Source organism: Procambarus clarkii, chromosome 70, assembly GCF_040958095.1.
Source record: "Procambarus clarkii isolate CNS0578487 chromosome 70, FALCON_Pclarkii_2.0, whole genome shotgun sequence".
In the NCBI taxonomy this organism is placed as follows: Eukaryota; Metazoa; Arthropoda; class Malacostraca; order Decapoda; family Cambaridae; genus Procambarus; species Procambarus clarkii.
The window spans coordinates 30,442,080-30,459,316 of record NC_091219.1 but is presented as its reverse complement, the minus strand read 5'-3'; the positions used below and the strand labels follow the sequence as shown (position 1 = coordinate 30,459,316).

At 43.3% G+C, this 17,237-nt stretch overlaps 1 protein-coding gene across 6 annotated transcripts in view; it reads right to left on the bottom strand.

The window, feature by feature from the left end:
* Nucleotides 1–17,237, bottom strand: part of LOC123775324 (17S U2 SnRNP complex component HTATSF1) — a 75,993-nt gene that overhangs the window by 51,946 nt on the left and 6,810 nt on the right. For 5 of the 6 annotated variants that reach the window (XM_045770388.2, XM_045770391.2, XM_045770389.2 and 2 more), the window contains exons 2-3: nt 8,446–9,439; nt 1,470–1,650 (exon numbers count right to left, since the gene is read on the bottom strand). In XM_045770388.2, the coding sequence (XP_045626344.2) occupies nt 1,470–1,650; nt 8,446–9,423 (1,159 nt within the window). In that variant the 5' untranslated portion in view covers nt 9,424–9,439. Of the gene's footprint in view, nt 1–1,469; nt 1,651–8,445; nt 9,440–9,866; nt 10,065–17,237 lie in introns of all 6 variants that reach the window. The other variant, XM_069311867.1, reaches the window with a different exon arrangement.

The following is a 17,237-nucleotide window of genomic DNA, read 5'->3' as shown; positions in this document are numbered from 1 at the left end:
CCAAGTTAACATTGCGAGTCAAAAAGCAACGAGGAGTGGCCACCACATCTGCCAGCCAGCCTCTCGCTGCCACTCACTCCATCAATGACGCCAGCCGCCGACATTCGGCCGCAGGGATTTTGGAGGTCGAATAGAGTCCTGGCTAAGAGTTACTTGGAGAACATTCCTGGGCCTCAGTCGGGCCTGTGTTGCTTTGGGTCGGCGGTTGCAGCCAGTTGTCTCTGCTTCGCGTTGAAGAGTGAACAGCGACCGCCTCCCGGGCAAGTCCCTCTGGTGTTCATCTGTTAGGAGGTAGCTCCGGGGAGCCAAAGGGAATCCCCCCCAGAATGCCTAGCGTTGAATGTAATGAAACGCCATTTTCTGGACGAGATCCGGAGGCTCCCAAGCAACCCTTCCTCCCTCTGGTCAGCGTTTTGTTCGCGTTTTAGATATCTAGATATCCAGCCTCAGAACTGGGATGTGGATTGCCAGTGCGGGGTCTGGGGCTCCCTCTTCCCCCTCTCAGGGGGGGGGGGGGGGAGGTGAAGCTGCACAGACAGTGTTGTGGCGCTGCGTGACATCATGCTCCTTTGCTCATTTCTGTTTGGGAAGTTCTATCCACTAGTTTGGCATTTGTAGCAATTTTCGCCAGAATAGGTTTTTTGGGGGGATGCCTATCTTTCTGGATGCCTGACCCGGTCAATGGCAGACATAGAATACTTCCAACCACTCGGGGGTTTCTATAGGCCATTGCTCCTCATGCCTCTCTGAGGCGGGTCAGGTTCTGGCTCGTGGTCCCCGATAGACCCACAGAACTCCATACACATGACTGATGCCAAAGTCTGACATTAGCGATATTAGCTTGGATAGCTACCTGGTCAAATGAATTGCAGAAACAATTCCTTTTTTTCTCATCATCCAGGAAATTAGAGAAACAAAGGAGGTTAATTCTGGGGCTCCAATATGCAAAGTCACTACTCAAATTAACTCCAGATGCACGGTCCTCATTACCTACTGATGACTGTATGAAGAACTTGCAACAATTGAGAACGACAGGCTCTCATTGCAAGATTAAGTGTCCTCTCCCTGAAGGCTACCACAGTAACCACATCATTGGCTTTTCCCTGAAGACTACCACTTAATTCTCAAATCTTATTGCAACTGTCACAACTGGTTAAGAGTGGTTGTTAATGGCTGGTTACAATGCAAATCCACTGCACCTCTCCTTGCCTCAGTTTACACTAATTTTCACTGACAGACTGTCCTTAACACTGTAAAAACTACAATGTCCTTTAAATTTCTACAATGTTTCCACAAGTGTGGGTACATGTACAATGTACATGTACCTGCACTTGTCACTTGATTCAAAAGTACAAATGTACATATAAAAACAACCTTTCATTAAAAAAAAAGACATTTTTGAATTCATGAATAAGCCAAACAGAATAAACAATTTATATAAAATAAGATACATTATATAGTAATCTCACTTGGTTTCTTTTTTACTTGATTAAGTTTTGCCTTAGCTTTTTTTTCTTCTTCTTCTTCAGCTAATCTTGCTGCTGCTGCTTCTTCTTCTCCATCATCAAACTTAAGTGGGTTTAAATTTTTGGTCCCGTCTGGGTTAAAGCCATATGATAGCTGGTAAGTAGCCATGAAATCCTCATCAACCTTGAAATAAAATTATTACAATTAATTTAAGCAACCCTGACTAAAGCAACATTAAAGCAAGCATGGTTCTCACACTACAAAACTGTGACTAATGGTATAAACTGAGCAAAATAATGTATACTGTATAACAAAGCTTTATTGCCATCATACCAATCAAACAATATACAGTCAATGAAAGGGAATCAACTTCATGTAAATTAATTCAAATCTAAAGTGAAGCCTATGTAATTTTAATGTTATACAAGCCATTCCCAAATTCAACATGGAAACTAGAATCTGTCGATGATTCCGAGCATCAATGTTCCCGCAGCCCAGTCTCTAACCAAGCCTCCTGGTTGCTGGTCTGATCATCCAGGTTGTTTGATGCAGCTGCTTGCAGCCTGATGTATGAGTCACAGCCTGGTTGATCAGGTAATCCTTTGAAGATGCTTATTGGGTTCTCTTTTGAACACTGCGAGAGGTCGGCCAATTATGGCCCACATGTCAACCCATCTTCAGACCAAGTCCATTCCATCCAGCGGTAGACCCCATAGAAACATTCATCAATTTTAACTTGCTGTTCAATAAAAATAGCAATTTTCTCAAGTATAAATTAATATTGTTATATATCAGTAAACTGTGTATATTTAGGAATTGGTTAGGTTAAGTTAAATGTTAAGTTCCTTTGCAATTATTTGTAGTACATGGGTGAAGCATTTACAGCAATGTAGTTCAAACAAAAGTCGTCAACGAAGCACTTGTTCCGGAAATGTTCGGACGTCATCAGTTGCGAGTAGTGTGTAAACCGTTTTTCCATTCATAAACAGGAGGTTTGGCGGGTGCATGGAATGGACTTTGGGCCTTTGTTTAGAGGACAGGCTGCGTATGTTTAGGGAAAGTGTTGAAAAGTCTTGGATCTTTGATATTGATTGAGTTCTCTCTCAGCATGCCTATTGCACCTGCTTTTCAGTGGGGGCTATTTTTCACATCCTGCCATGCCTTCTGGTCTCGTGTGGTGTTATTTCTGTGTGCAAATTTGGAACCAGTCCCTATAATGTTTTCCATTTATAAATTATTATGCATCATATTATATCATATCATATATAAAAACTCCTACCTGCACTTTAGGGAATACAGATTTAACATTTTTAGGTGGTCCCAAAAATTAAGATGTTTTATTGAGTGAATTTTAGCAGTAAAAGATCTCTGCATGCTCTCCAGGTCAGCAATTTTTCCAGCTTTGAATAGGGCTGTTAGTGCAACAATATTCCATTGCAGAGAGCACTAATGCCTTAAAAAGTATCATCACTGGTGTGGAATATCTTATTTGGAAGGTCCTCGTTATTCAACCTGTTATTTTTCTTGCAGTTGTGACAGCAACTGCATTGTGTTCTTTGAAGGTAAGGTCATCCGATATGATTACTCTTAAATCATTTACATTTTTTTTTCTTTCAATGGTGTGGTTCGACATATTTATATGTGGTTTGGACTTTGATGTTTAAGTTTTTTCCAAAGCGCAGTAATTGGAATTTATCCTCATAAAACCAGCATTGAATGTAATGAAATGCCATTTTCTGGCCGAGACCTGGAGGCTCCCCGGAGCTATCCAGGGTGATATTGCTAATATTAGACATTGGTATTAGTCAGTGAATGGAGCTCTTAGGCCTACTCAGGACAACGAGCCATAACCTGGCCCCTCTCAGAAAGGCGAGAGGAGCAATGGCCTACAGAAACCCTCATGTGGTTGGAAGCATTCTATGTCTGCCATCGACCGGATAAGGCACCCAGAAAGGTAAGCATCCCACAACAAACCCTTATTCTGGTTTAGAAATTGCTTTCCTAGAGCTGAACTAGTGGACAGAACTCCCCAAACAAAAACAAGCAAATGAGCATAACGTCACCACGTCGCCCCGCCGCCGTCTGCGCAGCTCTGCGAGATTAAGTCCCGCAGGTGGAACACAAAGGACGCCACCTGACCATCATACAGATGGTGAAAAACTGTAGTAATAAAGAACAAACGCGAAGATTCGAGGAGAAGATCGAACAAGCCACATGACGGACCGGACCAAGCTGCTGAAAGAAGAGGTGCCAAGGGAAAACCTCCGGGTTGGGACACCGAGCAAGCAGCGTCTGAAACCAAGGCTGGGCCGGCCACCATGGGGCCAAGAGGACTACTCTCCCCTGGTAAGTCTTCAAGCGAGCCAGGAACCCCAACCTCGACCAGTCCGGCCGAAAGAAATCGACCCCGACGGTCTCACAGTTGGGAAAGGGCGCTACATATACCAGAAGACGCCTCAACCACGCCAATGCGAAGAGGTCCACATCCGGGCGCCCGAACGTCTGGCAGAGCCAACTGAAGGAGTCGGCGTCAACTGTCCATTCCAAGGACAGGGAAATCAACCAAGACAGGCCGTCAGTCAGAACGTTGGACACCCCCCTGAACGTGAACTGCCAGGAGAGCCAAACTCTGAGAACTCAGCAGATGAATCACCCTAAGCGACCAACCCCAAAGACGCAAGGACCGCAACGGACCCCCCTCAGTTCAGACAATGAACCATTGGGGGAGCAGTCCGAATAGAGCCAGATCGTCAATCCGCAGGCGATTGAACCCTCCGAAAGAAATATCACACCATTGCAAACTCCCGCACCGTGCTGTGGGCTTAACGGAAGGATGGACCCCTCCGCCCCTGGCCGGCCTGGTGAGCACTGATCACAAAGCCCCAGCCCAGAGACACATCTGTGAACACATCGAGCTAGGGCTCCAGTAGGTGCCAAGGCACTGAACCCCCGAAAAACCTGTAGAAGCAGCCAGTGATGCAGCAACCCACACAAGGCCCCCCGACGGTCGAACCCAGCGATCGTGAGAGAGGCGGAAGGGATGGCTCCAAAGGAACCAGAATAGCTGATGAAGCCGAACCTGACCCGGTGGGTAGACCATCACGGCAAAGTTCAGGCTCCCACACAAACCCTCGAGCAGCCGCCAAGTGACCCAGGAGCCCCCAAGAAACAGGCAAAAGCGGGACCACAGCCAGAGGGAAGACTCCGGAGGGAGAGACAAGGCAACGATCTGAGAGTCCCAAACAAGACCCAGCCAAGTCCAAACCTGGGAGGGAACCAAATGGGACTTCCTCCAGTTCACCAGGAACCCGACCCCGGCGAGCTGGGAAAGAACCAAATTCCTGGCGAGCAGACAAGCGCACCGGCTGGGAGCCCAGACCAGCCAGTTGTTGAGGTAGGCCAGCACCCGAACACCTAAGAGATGCAGACAGACTACCACGACCCGCGTAAGGTGTGTGAAAACGCAAGGTGCCAGGTTCAACCTGAACGGGAGACAACAAAAGTGGTAACTCTGACGCCCCACAACAAAACCGAGCTGAACCTGTCCCTGAACCCCGGATGAATCAGGACTGTGCCAATACCGTCCTGCAGGTCCAGGGACACCATCCAAGCACCCGGTTCCAACAGAAGCTGGACCTGGGACAGTAGTCATCTGAAAGGAGGGGGCAATGAACCCAGGGGTTCAGACAGGACAAGTCCAGAATGAACAGCAGGTCGCACAGTCCCGTTTCAGGGCAGGGAACAGACGGGAACCCCATCTGAAAGACTTTGTCGCTTCTTCCACACCCAAGCGCGCTTCTTCCACACCCAAGCACACCTACTCCAAGATGACCCAACAGAATGCAGGAGAAGAGGCCTGCCAAGCGAGCCCCGAGCCCCCCGAGGACAGGGGGCGGAGCTACCCAACGCCACCACAGACCATCAAAAACAAACCGAAAAACCCACAAATCGTGGGACCAGGCATAAGCAAACACAGCAAGCCTCTTTCCCTCCCCCTCCCCCCATCAATGGGATGAACCTCAAAAGGGCCGACACCCCCCTACAAGAATCTGAGCTCCACACAGAGCGAACACCCCCACCGACCACACGAAGACGGGTTTGAAAATGGCACCGGCTCTGAAACTGGCACCAGTGGCCAACCACGATGAACGGAACCCCAAGCTCTGGCAAGACTCCTCCAGGAAAGCCTCCCCCCCCCCCCGGGATCCCCAGAGAACCAACAAGTCGGACAACAGACGACAGCTAGCTAAAGCCGCCTGCAGATACTTCGCCACCGCAGAATCAGCAAACAGCAAAGGATAAAAAGGGCGAAGATATTCAAAGAGCCAAGGCCCAAGTAGATTCCAAGGAGGAAGCAAGCACCGCCAGCCAGCACATGAGCCGGGGTGCATAAAACAGTAACACTGCATCCCGCAGGATCAGCGCAAAGAGCTTAAACAAGGCAGACGACGCATGCGCTGCCGAGCCCAAGGCGCTAGACCCAGGAATGGCCCCAAGCACCTCCACATCCTCCTCAAACCAGTCTACAGACAGCTCCAGGAGAGAAAAGAAATGCAAAGCCAAAGCCAGCAGGCCACGAGCGCGCACGTCCTCAGCAACCAGCGCAGCCGAAAGGGAGGGAACCTGTATGTGAAGCTGCATAACACTCACATCCCGAGGAAGGGCAGGGGTGAACAAGCACTCATTGAGGTGCTCAAACTCACCCCCCAGGAAAACCTGGACCATCGTCAACGACTCACGCCACTCAAGCGAACCCGGGGAGGGGCAGACACCAAATCCAATTCGTACACAGAGGGGGAAACCCTCACGCCTTGTAACAGTAAGCCCTGCTCAGTGGGTAGAAAAACCCAGACGGGGGTCAAATGGGGCCGAAGACCCCCAAGTCAGTCCCCTCCCCCATCCCAGGAACCACCGTATCAGGCCCAAGGGCCGAGTCATCTCCCAAAGCCCTGGCCTCAAAAGAAAAGGGTGCAGCCATAGAAGCCCGTAAGAAAACGAGCCCACTGGTCAGACCCAGACGCTTCGGCAGGGAGGAAAGACTCGAATGCCTCTGTCGCCGACCCGGAAGGGGCATCCCCCGAGACCACCCGAGTCACACCACCATCTAAACCCTGCCCTGACCCCGAAACCCTCAGACGTTTCGGAGTCGGTAGCAGGCAAGGGGGGGGGGGGGAGGGGGCCAGACTGAACCGCAGCAGGGAAAGGACGAGGCGGATGTGGACTGAACCAAGGCCAAAGCGCCCAACACCCCCCCCCCCCCCAAGTCCAGGTCCCTATAACCAAAACGGGCAGCCTCGGGGCTTCTGGCTCAACAACCAACCGAGCGTGTTGCAACAACATAAACCTGACGTGCAACCCCTGCGCCGCCTGTACCCAAATATTGTCATTAGTAGACTGGGTAAACTGAGTCACCAGCAAGCAATAAAACTCGCAGGACTCTGGGTTGAAAGTATTACCGACTCAGCAGGGAGCGTGACGGAGGCAAAAACAATGAGTCACCCTGAGACAAGGGGACAGAGCCATCCTCAAACTCGCACAAAGCGAGGGGGGTCACTCGGGGGGGTCATATCCATCGGACCCGTGTATTGCTAGCTGGCGCCCAAGTCTACTAACAACTTTCTAAGAAACTGAATCCCCGGGACGTGTACACTCACGAGGACCTAGCAGGGAATACCACCAGAAACAGAGAAGTGTATGCTATATACACCGGGGGCAACAACCAAAGGCAGACCCCCTACCAGGCAAGAAAACAAAAAGAAAAAGAAAACCCCGCAAGAGGACAACGTACCCAGATGGAACATAGCCGACCGCTATGAGAGGTGAAAACTAGCTGCACAGTACCCTACGACCCTACCAGTGACGAAAACTACCTTCTACCCAGAGGCAAACAAGGACAACAAAAACCACTAAGGGTTAAAATAATTCCAAGCCTTGCAACTTTATTTTCAAAGGTAGCTGGGTCCATACCTGTGTACTGAAAAATGGTACCAATTCAATATGAAAATAAACCATAGAATTTTGTTCTAAATGTTTGCAATGATTTTCCCAAGGGTATCAACTAGTTCTTAGTGCTGTGTTCATCTATTAAAAAAAAATCAAAGCAATTTTAAAGCAGTTATCATTCATATCCTATTTGTTACCAATTTGTTACCTGTTTGTTACCACACTTAACTGGCAAATTTCACAGAACAAAATTTGAATTGTAACCTATCATATGATGGTCATCTACAAGGAGAACCTGACTATAAAAAGATTTAAAATTCATCTCCAGTACTTCGCAGCATCAAGTCTTTAAACCTTATTTTTTAAGGAAGGGCCATGATCCCTAACTGGTGTAAATGAACTTCAGTAGACTAATTCAAAACTTGGATGGGAGAGCCAATAGGCAAACTTTGTTTACTTATGTGAGGGATATATTATATGAAGATATACATTTTTGATGAAGCACTGTTCTGTAACCCACTAGTTTTATAATCATATCAGTGAATGGGATCTTTAGTATCTTATTTAATCTTCAAAGCCATCACCTGGTGACACAAATAGCACTTCACAACCCAGATGTTCTCTATTAGCTGCCATATAGTCATCATGTACAAATAGATGAATAAATACTAACAACCTACGTTAGACTAATGCTAAAATATGCTGTTGTCATTTGGTGTCTACAACAAAAATATGAAGCTCAACAAACAGTAAGCAGCTAGATAGTAAAGTGATTGAAGAGGCAAACTAATTTAAAGAACACAAAATCAGAATAAATATTAAGATGAGCAGTGAATAGCAACACAGGGCATAGATTTAAACTAAGGACAACACAAAATGTAAATTTCTTGAAGACTAACGATGTGAAAAAGTGGAAGGGGAATGGATTTTGAATATGAAAGTGAATATGAGAAGTACCGTAGAAATCAAAATCAAATACAATTACAGTAGATAATAACAAACTAAGAAATAAACAAATATATTAAATTACCGTACCTTGGGAAACCATGCCCGTCTGTTTGCATCCCATTCGTACATCATATTGTCACTTGGGTCAAGTTTTGTGTACATTACACCATCATAGTTAATGTTCGGGTCACTTCTTGCACCAGGAGGCTGTAAACCATTACCAAATTCTTCATCCGAATCTTCTTCGTCAGTGTCGAATTCTTCCTCTTCATCAATCCGTGGTTTTTTTCTTTTCAACTTTCCTTCATATACTTCCCATGTATTGCTTTCTTTATTTAACTTGTATACAATGTTTGACAAGTTATCTCTATAAAACATTGAATCACCTTGATAAAAATACCATTTTGAAGTGTTTTGTTCTTCACCCGAGTCAGCACAGGAAGCTACCCTTTCTGACCATGGCTTCCACTCATGATTGTCATTCAAGTAAAATACGTTTCCAAAAGGGTCTTTGCACAGGTACATGTTTTCTGCATAGTAATAAGTCCTTCCTTCACTGTCTCTAGTTATTTTTTGTTCATCCTTATTTTCATTTTCTTTCTCTTCACTGTTCATAACCCATTCACCAGCATTTGCATCAAATTTATATCTTTGTCCTGATGTATTATCTGTATAATAATAATGCCCTTCAACTAATTCATAATCATGGCTGGAAGTTAATTCCGGTTGACACACTGTATTTCCCTCTTGGTTTTCATTTGGCTGTTTTTTGACAATGCTGACTTTATTGTTATCTACCTCTGCTTGTCCAGCATCACTTGTAAGGGGTTCTTCATTCTTTATATTCACATCATATAACATTGTCTTTGTTACTTCTTTAATTTCATTTTTTTCATTAAATTCTTTATCTACTTCAGTAGGCTCTGAGGGTGCTTTATCTTGTACAATACCAGATCCACTAGAGATCTTTGGCTCTCCAATTTTCTCCAGAGTTCCACTAATCACATCAGGAGTGTTCATTTCAACACAATTGTCACTAATGCTTGTAAGTTCTGATTCTGCCATTATATTACAAAGGTTCCTGAAAAAGTAAAACAATATACAGTACTGTATTCCAAACCAATCTCATCAACTCTAGGAAAAATATAAATGTAACATGTAAGTATGAGTTGAAAATCAAAACATTTGGAAGACAAAATTAAAAACCATAAAATAAAAAACCAGCGCTGAATGTAATGAAATTCCATTTTCTGGACGAGACCCGGAGGCTTCCGGAGCTATCCAGGCTGATAAGGACATACAATGGAGCCTCGACTTACGATGCTAATCAGTTCCCAGAGACAGATCGTAAGTCGAAATATCGTAAGTCGAAGCGATTTTTCCCATAAGAAATAAAGGGATTTGAATTAATCCGTTCCCCACCCTCCAAAATATTAACATACAAATACATTTTATACTGAATACAATGTTTTTTTCTAACTACAATACAGTACCTAAGTTGATCTTACCTTTATGGAAGGCTCTTGATGGCGTATGGAAGATGGTGATGAGGGGGGGAGGAGGAGGAGAGTTGTTACTGTTTGGAAGGGGAGTCCCCTTCCATTATCACATCAGGCAGTGATGTTTTCTCTGGGCTACTCTCTCTCTCCTATGTTTTGCCTGAATACCACTAGGTCCTGGTTGTGGTTCAGTGCTTGTTTGTCTCACTACAAATTTGTCAAGAGACATTAGTTTTTCACTTCGTTTTAACATTTGTCTGTAATGATGCATCACAGTGTCATTGAATAGGTTAAGGCAACGGCCTACTGAAGCTTGATTTGGGCAAGTCATTTCAGCAAAGGTTTGCAATTCTACCCATGCTGCACACATTTTCTTAATTGTTGAGGAAGAGACATTCTGTACTCTTGTTTCTTCTGTATGGTCATCCTTACATGGGTTTTCATATGTTGAGCCTTACCACTGACTTTCCTGGGACTCATTACGTGATATATAATAATTACTTTAATGTTCAAAATGCAAAAAATCACCACACACGCAGAATTTCACACACGCAGAATTTCACACACACACACACACACACACACACACACACACACACACACACACACACAAATGGAATCAGTATAGGAAGAGGCCAAACCCCCAAACATACCAGCGATACAAAGATGCGAGAAACAATTATACAGCAGTAAGGAGAGAGGCAGAAAGAAATTTTGAAAAAGGGATAGCAGATAAATGTAAAACAGAACCGGGCCTATTCTACAAATTCATAAACAACAAATTGCAGGTAAAGGATAATATCCAGAGGTTGGAAATGGGAAACAGATTCACGGAAAATGAAAAGGAAATGTGTGAAACATTAAATGAAAAGTTCCAAAGTGTGTTTGTACAAAATGAAATCTTCAGAGAACCAGACACAATAAGAATTCCAGAGAACAACATAGAGCGGATAGAGGTGTCTAGAGATGAAGTGGAAAATATGCTAAAGGAGCTCGGGAGGAACAAAGCAGCTGGTCCAGATGGCGTTTCACCATGGGTTCTGAGAGAATGTGCATCTGAGCTCAGCATTCCACTTCACCTGATCTTTCAGGCATCCCTGTGTACAGGAATCGTAGTAGACGTGTGGAAACAGGCTAACATAGTTCCAATCTACAAAAGTGGCAGCAGGGAAGACCCCCTCAATTATAGACCTGTATCATTGACAAGTGTAATAGTGAAAGTATTGGAAAAGCTAATCAAAACTAAATGGGTAGAACACGTGGAGAGAAATGATATAATATCAGACAGACAGTATGGTTTTCGATCAGGAAGATCCTGTGTATCGAATTTACTCAGTTTCTATGATCGGGCCACAGAGATATTACAGGAAAGAGATGGCTGGGTTGACTGCATCTATCTGGACCTAAAAAAGGCTTTCGACAGAGTTCCACATAAGAGGTTGTTCTGGAAACTGGAAAATATTGGAGGGGTGACAGGTAAGCTTCTATCATGGATGAAAAATTTTCTGACTGATAGAAAAATGAGGGCAGTAATCAGAGGCAATGTATCGGAATGGAGAAATGTCACAAGTGGAGTACCACAGGGTTCAGTTCTTGCACCAGTGATGTTTATTGTGTACATAAATGATCTACCAGTTGGTATACAGAATTATATGAACATGTTTGCTGATGATGCTAAGATAATAGGAAGGATAAGAAATTTAGATGATTGTCATGCCCTTCAAGAAGACCTGGACAAAATAAGTATATGGAGCACCACTTGGCAAATGGAATTTAATGTTAATAAATGTCATGTTATGGAATGTGGAATAGGAGAACATAGACCCCACACAACCTATATATTATGTGAGAAATCTTTAAAGAATTCTGATAAAGAAAGAGATCTAGGAGTGGTTCTAGATAGAAAACTATCACCTGAGGACCACATTAAGAATATTGTGCAAGGTGCCTATGCAATGCTTTCTAACTTCAGAATTGCATTTAAATACATGGATGGCGATATACTAAAGAAATTGTTCATGACTTTTGTTAGGCCAAAGCTAGAATATGCAGCTGTTGTGTGGTGCCCATATCTTAAGAAGCACATCAACAAACTGGAAAAGGTGCAAAGACATGCTACTAAGTGGCTCCCAGAACTGAAGGGCAAGAGCTACGAGGAGAGGTTAGAAGCATTAAACATGCCAAAACTAGAAGACAGAAGAAAAAGAGGTGATATGATCACTACGTACAAAATAGTAACAGGAATTGATAAAATCGACAGGGAAGACTTCCTGAGACCTGGAACTTCAAGAACAAGAGGCCATAGATTTAAACTAGCTAAACACAGATGCCGAAGAAATATAAGAAAATTTACCTTCGCAAATAGAGTGGTAGACGGTCGGAACAAGTTAAGTGAGAAGGTGGTGGAGGCCAAGACCGTCAGTAGTTTCAAAGCGTTATATGACAAAGAGTGCTGGGAAGACGGGACACCACGAGCGTAGCTCTCATCCTGTAACTACACTTAGGTAATTACACACACACACACACACACACACACACACACACACACAAAAAGGTGACACCCCTAGGGTCAACACTTGCAGCAGAGGAGCTCCAGCATATTTCAACAATCCTAAGTATTGTAGTACAGGTTGATGGTAGTGAGTGGTGTCCCAGAGAACATAAAGGTATAGTGCTCTTGAAAAATAGGTGAGATAACAGGAAAGTGCTAAGGGAAGTGAAAAATCGGATGAGAAAAAGTTGCCCTAGTGTTTACAGTGCAGAGAAGAACATTCAAGATGGCCACTGGCAAGGGGAAAAACAAAACAGAGCTTGATTTTGAGGGATTCAATGAAGAAAGCATTGATATTAGTAGTCTACATAACAAGTTGGTAAATTTAAATACTATAGTGAACTCTCATGTAGAAATAATTAGTAAATTGAAAGAAAGTAATGACCATTTGAATAGCAAAGTTGTATGTCTTGAGGGTTTAGTGAAAGACTTGCGCAAGGATAAGAATCAATTGGAAACAAATTGCAAAGCCATGGAAGAAGAAAATAAACTCTTAAAAATAGCTTTGGAAGAAGTTAAAGTAAATTTAAACATAAATGACTACAATAGGTTAGGCAAGGAAATTCAACAGGAGAAACAGCTTTTGTCAGCACAGATGGAGGAAGTTACACAGGGAATAGAACAGTGCAAGAAAGATATGCAACTCACTTATGCACAAGTGGCCAAGGAGAAGGAAAAAATAGAAGAAGCAGTAAAGGAAGTCAAACACTGCAGCAACCAAGATAAAACAAACATTAGGCTAGAAGTGAGGAAAGAATTGGCATCTAACCCGAAGTTGGTGCAAAACACAGTTGATCGGAGTAAGTCCCTGATCATTTTTGGCTGCAAAGAAAAGGCGATAACATCTAGGTCAGAAAGAGCTGTAGAAGAAGCTAAAGTAGTAGATAAAATTGTTGGCCTCGTGGAAGGTCTTACAAACAGAGAGAATGTGTGCGACTACAGGAGAATAGGCAGGTACGTAAAAGGGAAAGATCGACCTTTGAGGATCACCCTAAACGGTGCCAAACAGATGGAAGAAGTACTAAGGAATGCTAGAAAATTGCAAAGGGATGAGGATGGGAAAGGGTGGTCGTTAAGACGAGATCTTTCAAAAGAAGATAGAGAGAAGCTGAAACTGAACCTCGCCGAGGCAAAACATTTAAATGAGAGCAGGAATGAAGAAGAAATAAATTCTTTTTTCTACAAAGTGATAGGGGTAGGCAAACCAGTAAAGTGGTACATAAAGGCAAACCAACAAAATCAATAGAGAGAGGGGGAGTGAAGAATAAGGAGAGGGGGAACAAGTTCCTGAAGATTGCATACACCAACATAGATGGAGTGAGATCGAAGATACTGGAGTTAAGTGATGTAATACAGCTGCAGACACCAGACATTGTTGCACTCACGGAGACAAAACTTGAAGATGTAATTTTAAATGAGGTCATATTCCCAAGGGGCTACTCAATTTGGAGACGGGACAGAAAAATTAGGAAAGGCGGTGGCGTTGCTGTGCTGGTAAAAGAACACCTAAAGGTGAAGGAAATAATGACTGCCAATCCACAAGAAGTTGACATAATAGCACTAGAGATCTGCTATGAGGATGATAAACTAATGATGATAAATGCATATAGTCCACCGCCAAGCAGCACATGGTCAAAGGAGGAGCTAGATAGTAAACGTGAAGGTCTTATAACAATAATGAGAGAGATTATAGCGGGAGCGGATAACGATAGATCACGACTGTTGATAGTCGGTGACTTCAACTTGAAATCCATAGACTGGGAAGCATATGAAGCTAAAACAGAAGATTTTTGGACCTGTAAATTTGTAGACCTCATCCTGGAAACATTCTTGTATCAACATGTTAAACAAGCTACGAGGATGAGGGAAGGGGACGTTCCCTCCATGCTAGATTTGATATTTACCAGGAAGGAGGAAGAGATATTTGACATTCAGTACCTTCCTCCCTTGGGTAAAAGTGACCATGTCTTTTTGGGAATAAAGTATGCAATGCGTTATAAGCTGGAAGAAAATAAGGAGGTTGAAGCAGTTGAAAAACCAGACTTCAGGAGAGGACATTATGGTGACCTTAGAAATTTTTTTAGTGAGTATAATTGGACAGACTTGATGCTAGGCAAGGAAGTGAATGAGATGTATGGCAAGTTTTGTGAAATATATGATAAAGGCACAAAAAAATTTATACCAAAACAGAGATGCAGAACTAGGAAACAGGATTGGTTCAATAGAAATTGCGAGAGGGCTAGAGACCGAAAGACACAAAAATGGAATCAATACAGGAAGAGGCCGAACCCCCAAACATACCAGCGATACAAAGATGCGAGAAACAACTACACGGCAGTGAGGAGAGAGGCAGAAAGAAATTTTGAAAAAGGGATTGCGGACAAATGTAAAACAGAACCAGGTCTATTCTATAAATTCATAAACAACAAATTGCAGGTAAAGGATAATATTCAGAGGTTGAAAATGGGAAATAGATTCACGGAAGATGAAAAGGAAATGTGTGAAACACTAAACGAAAAGTTCCAAAGTGTGTTTGTACAAAATGAAATCTTTAGGGAACCAGATACAATAAGAATTCCAGAGAACAACATAGAACACATAGAGGTGTCTAGAGACGAAGTGGAAAAAATGCTCAAGGAGCTCGGTAAGAACAAAGCAGCTGGCCCAGATGGCGTTTCACCATGGGTTCTGAGAGAATGTGCATCTGAGCTCAGCATTCCACTTCACCTGATCTTTCAGGCATCCCTGTGTACAGGAATCGTAGCAGACGGGTGGAAACAGGCTAACATAGTTCCAATCTACAAAAGTGGCAGCAGGGAAGACCCCCTCAATTATAGACCTGTATCATTGACAAGTGTAATAGTGAAAGTATTGGAAAAACTAATCAAAACTAAATGGGTAGAACACCTAGAGAGAAATGATATAATATCAGACAGACAGTATGGTTTTCGATCTGGAAGATCCTGTGTATCGAATTTACTCAGTTTCTATGATCGAGCCACAGAGATATTACAGGAAAGAGATGGTTGGGTTGACTGCATCTATCTGGACCTAAAAAAGGCTTTCGACAGAGTTCCACATAAGAGGTTGTTCTGGAAACTGGAAAATATTGGAGGGGTGACAGGTAAGCTTCTATCATGGATGAAAAATTTTCTGACTGATAGAAAAATGAGGGCAGTAATCAGAGGCAATGTATCGGAATGGAGAAATGTCACAAGTGGAGTACCACAGGGTTCAGTTCTTGCACCAGTGATGTTTATTGTGTACATAAATGATCTACCAGTTGGTATACAGAATTATATGAACATGTTTGCTGATGATGCTAAGATAATAGGAAGGATAAGAAATTTAGATGACTGTCATGCCCTTCAAGAAGACCTGGACAAAATAAGTATATGGAGCACCACTTGGCAAATGGAATTTAATGTTAATAAATGTCATGTTATGGAATGTGGAATAGGAGAACATAGACCCCACACAACCTATATATTATGTGAGAAATCTTTAAAGAATTCTGATAAAGAAAGAGATCTAGGAGTGGTTCTAGATAGAAAACTATCACCTGAGGACCACATAAAGAATATTGTGCAAGGAGCCTATGCTATGCTTTCTAACTTCAGAATTGCATTTAAATACATGGATGGCGATATACTAAAGAAATTGTTCATGACTTTTGTTAGGCCAAAGCTAGAATATGCAGCTGTTGTGTGGTGCCCATATCTTAAGAAGCACATCAACAAACTGGAAAAGGTGCAAAGACATGCTACTAAGTGGCTCCCAGAACTGAAGGGCAAGAGCTACGAGGAGAGGTTAGAAGCATTAAATATGCCAAAACTAGAAGACAGAAGAAAAAGAGGTGATATGATCACTACATACAAAATAGTTACAGGAATTGATAAAATCGACAGGGAAGACTTCCTGAGACCTGGAATTTCAAGAACAAGAGGTCATAGATTTAAACTAGCTAAACACAGATGCCGAAGAAATATAAGAAAATTCACCTTCGCAAATAGAGTGGTAGACGGTTGGAACAAGTTAAGTGAGAAGGTGGTGGAGGCCAAGACCGTCAGTAGTTTCAAAGCGTTATATGACAAAGAGTGCTGGGAAGACGGGACACCACGAGCGTAGCTCTCATCCTGTAACTACACTTAGGTAATTACACTTAGGTAATTACACACACACACTACAGATAAAAAAAAAAAAAACAGCATTTAATGTAATGAAATGCCATTTTCTGGGCGTGTCCCAGAAGCTCCCTGGAGCTATACCGGGCCAATATGAATGTATTAGACCGTGGCATCAGTCAATTCGATTGGAGTTTTAGCCTACCAGGGACCACGAGGCAGAACCTGGCTTCCTCAGAGAGGCATGAGGAGCAATGGCCTTTAGAAATCCTCCTGTGGTAATTACCTAAGTGTAATTACCTAAGTGTAGTTACAGGATGAGAGCTACGCTCGTGGTGTCCCGTCTTCCCAGCACTCTTTGTCATATAACGCTTTGAAACTACTGACGGTCTTGGCCTCCACCACCTTCTCACTTAACTTGTTCCAACCGTCTACCACTCTATTTGCGAAGGTGAATTTTCTTATATTTCTTCGGCATCTGTGTTTAGCTAGTTTAAATCTATGACCTCTTGTTCTTGAAGTTCCAGGTCTCAGGAAGTCTTCCCTGTCGATTTTATCAATTCCTGTTACTATTTTGTACGTAGTGATCATATCACTTCTTTTTCTTCTGTCTTCTAGTTTTGGCATATTTAATGCTTCTAACCGCTCCTCGTAACTCTTGCCCTTCAGTTCTGGGAGCCACTTAGTAGCATGTCTTTGCACCTT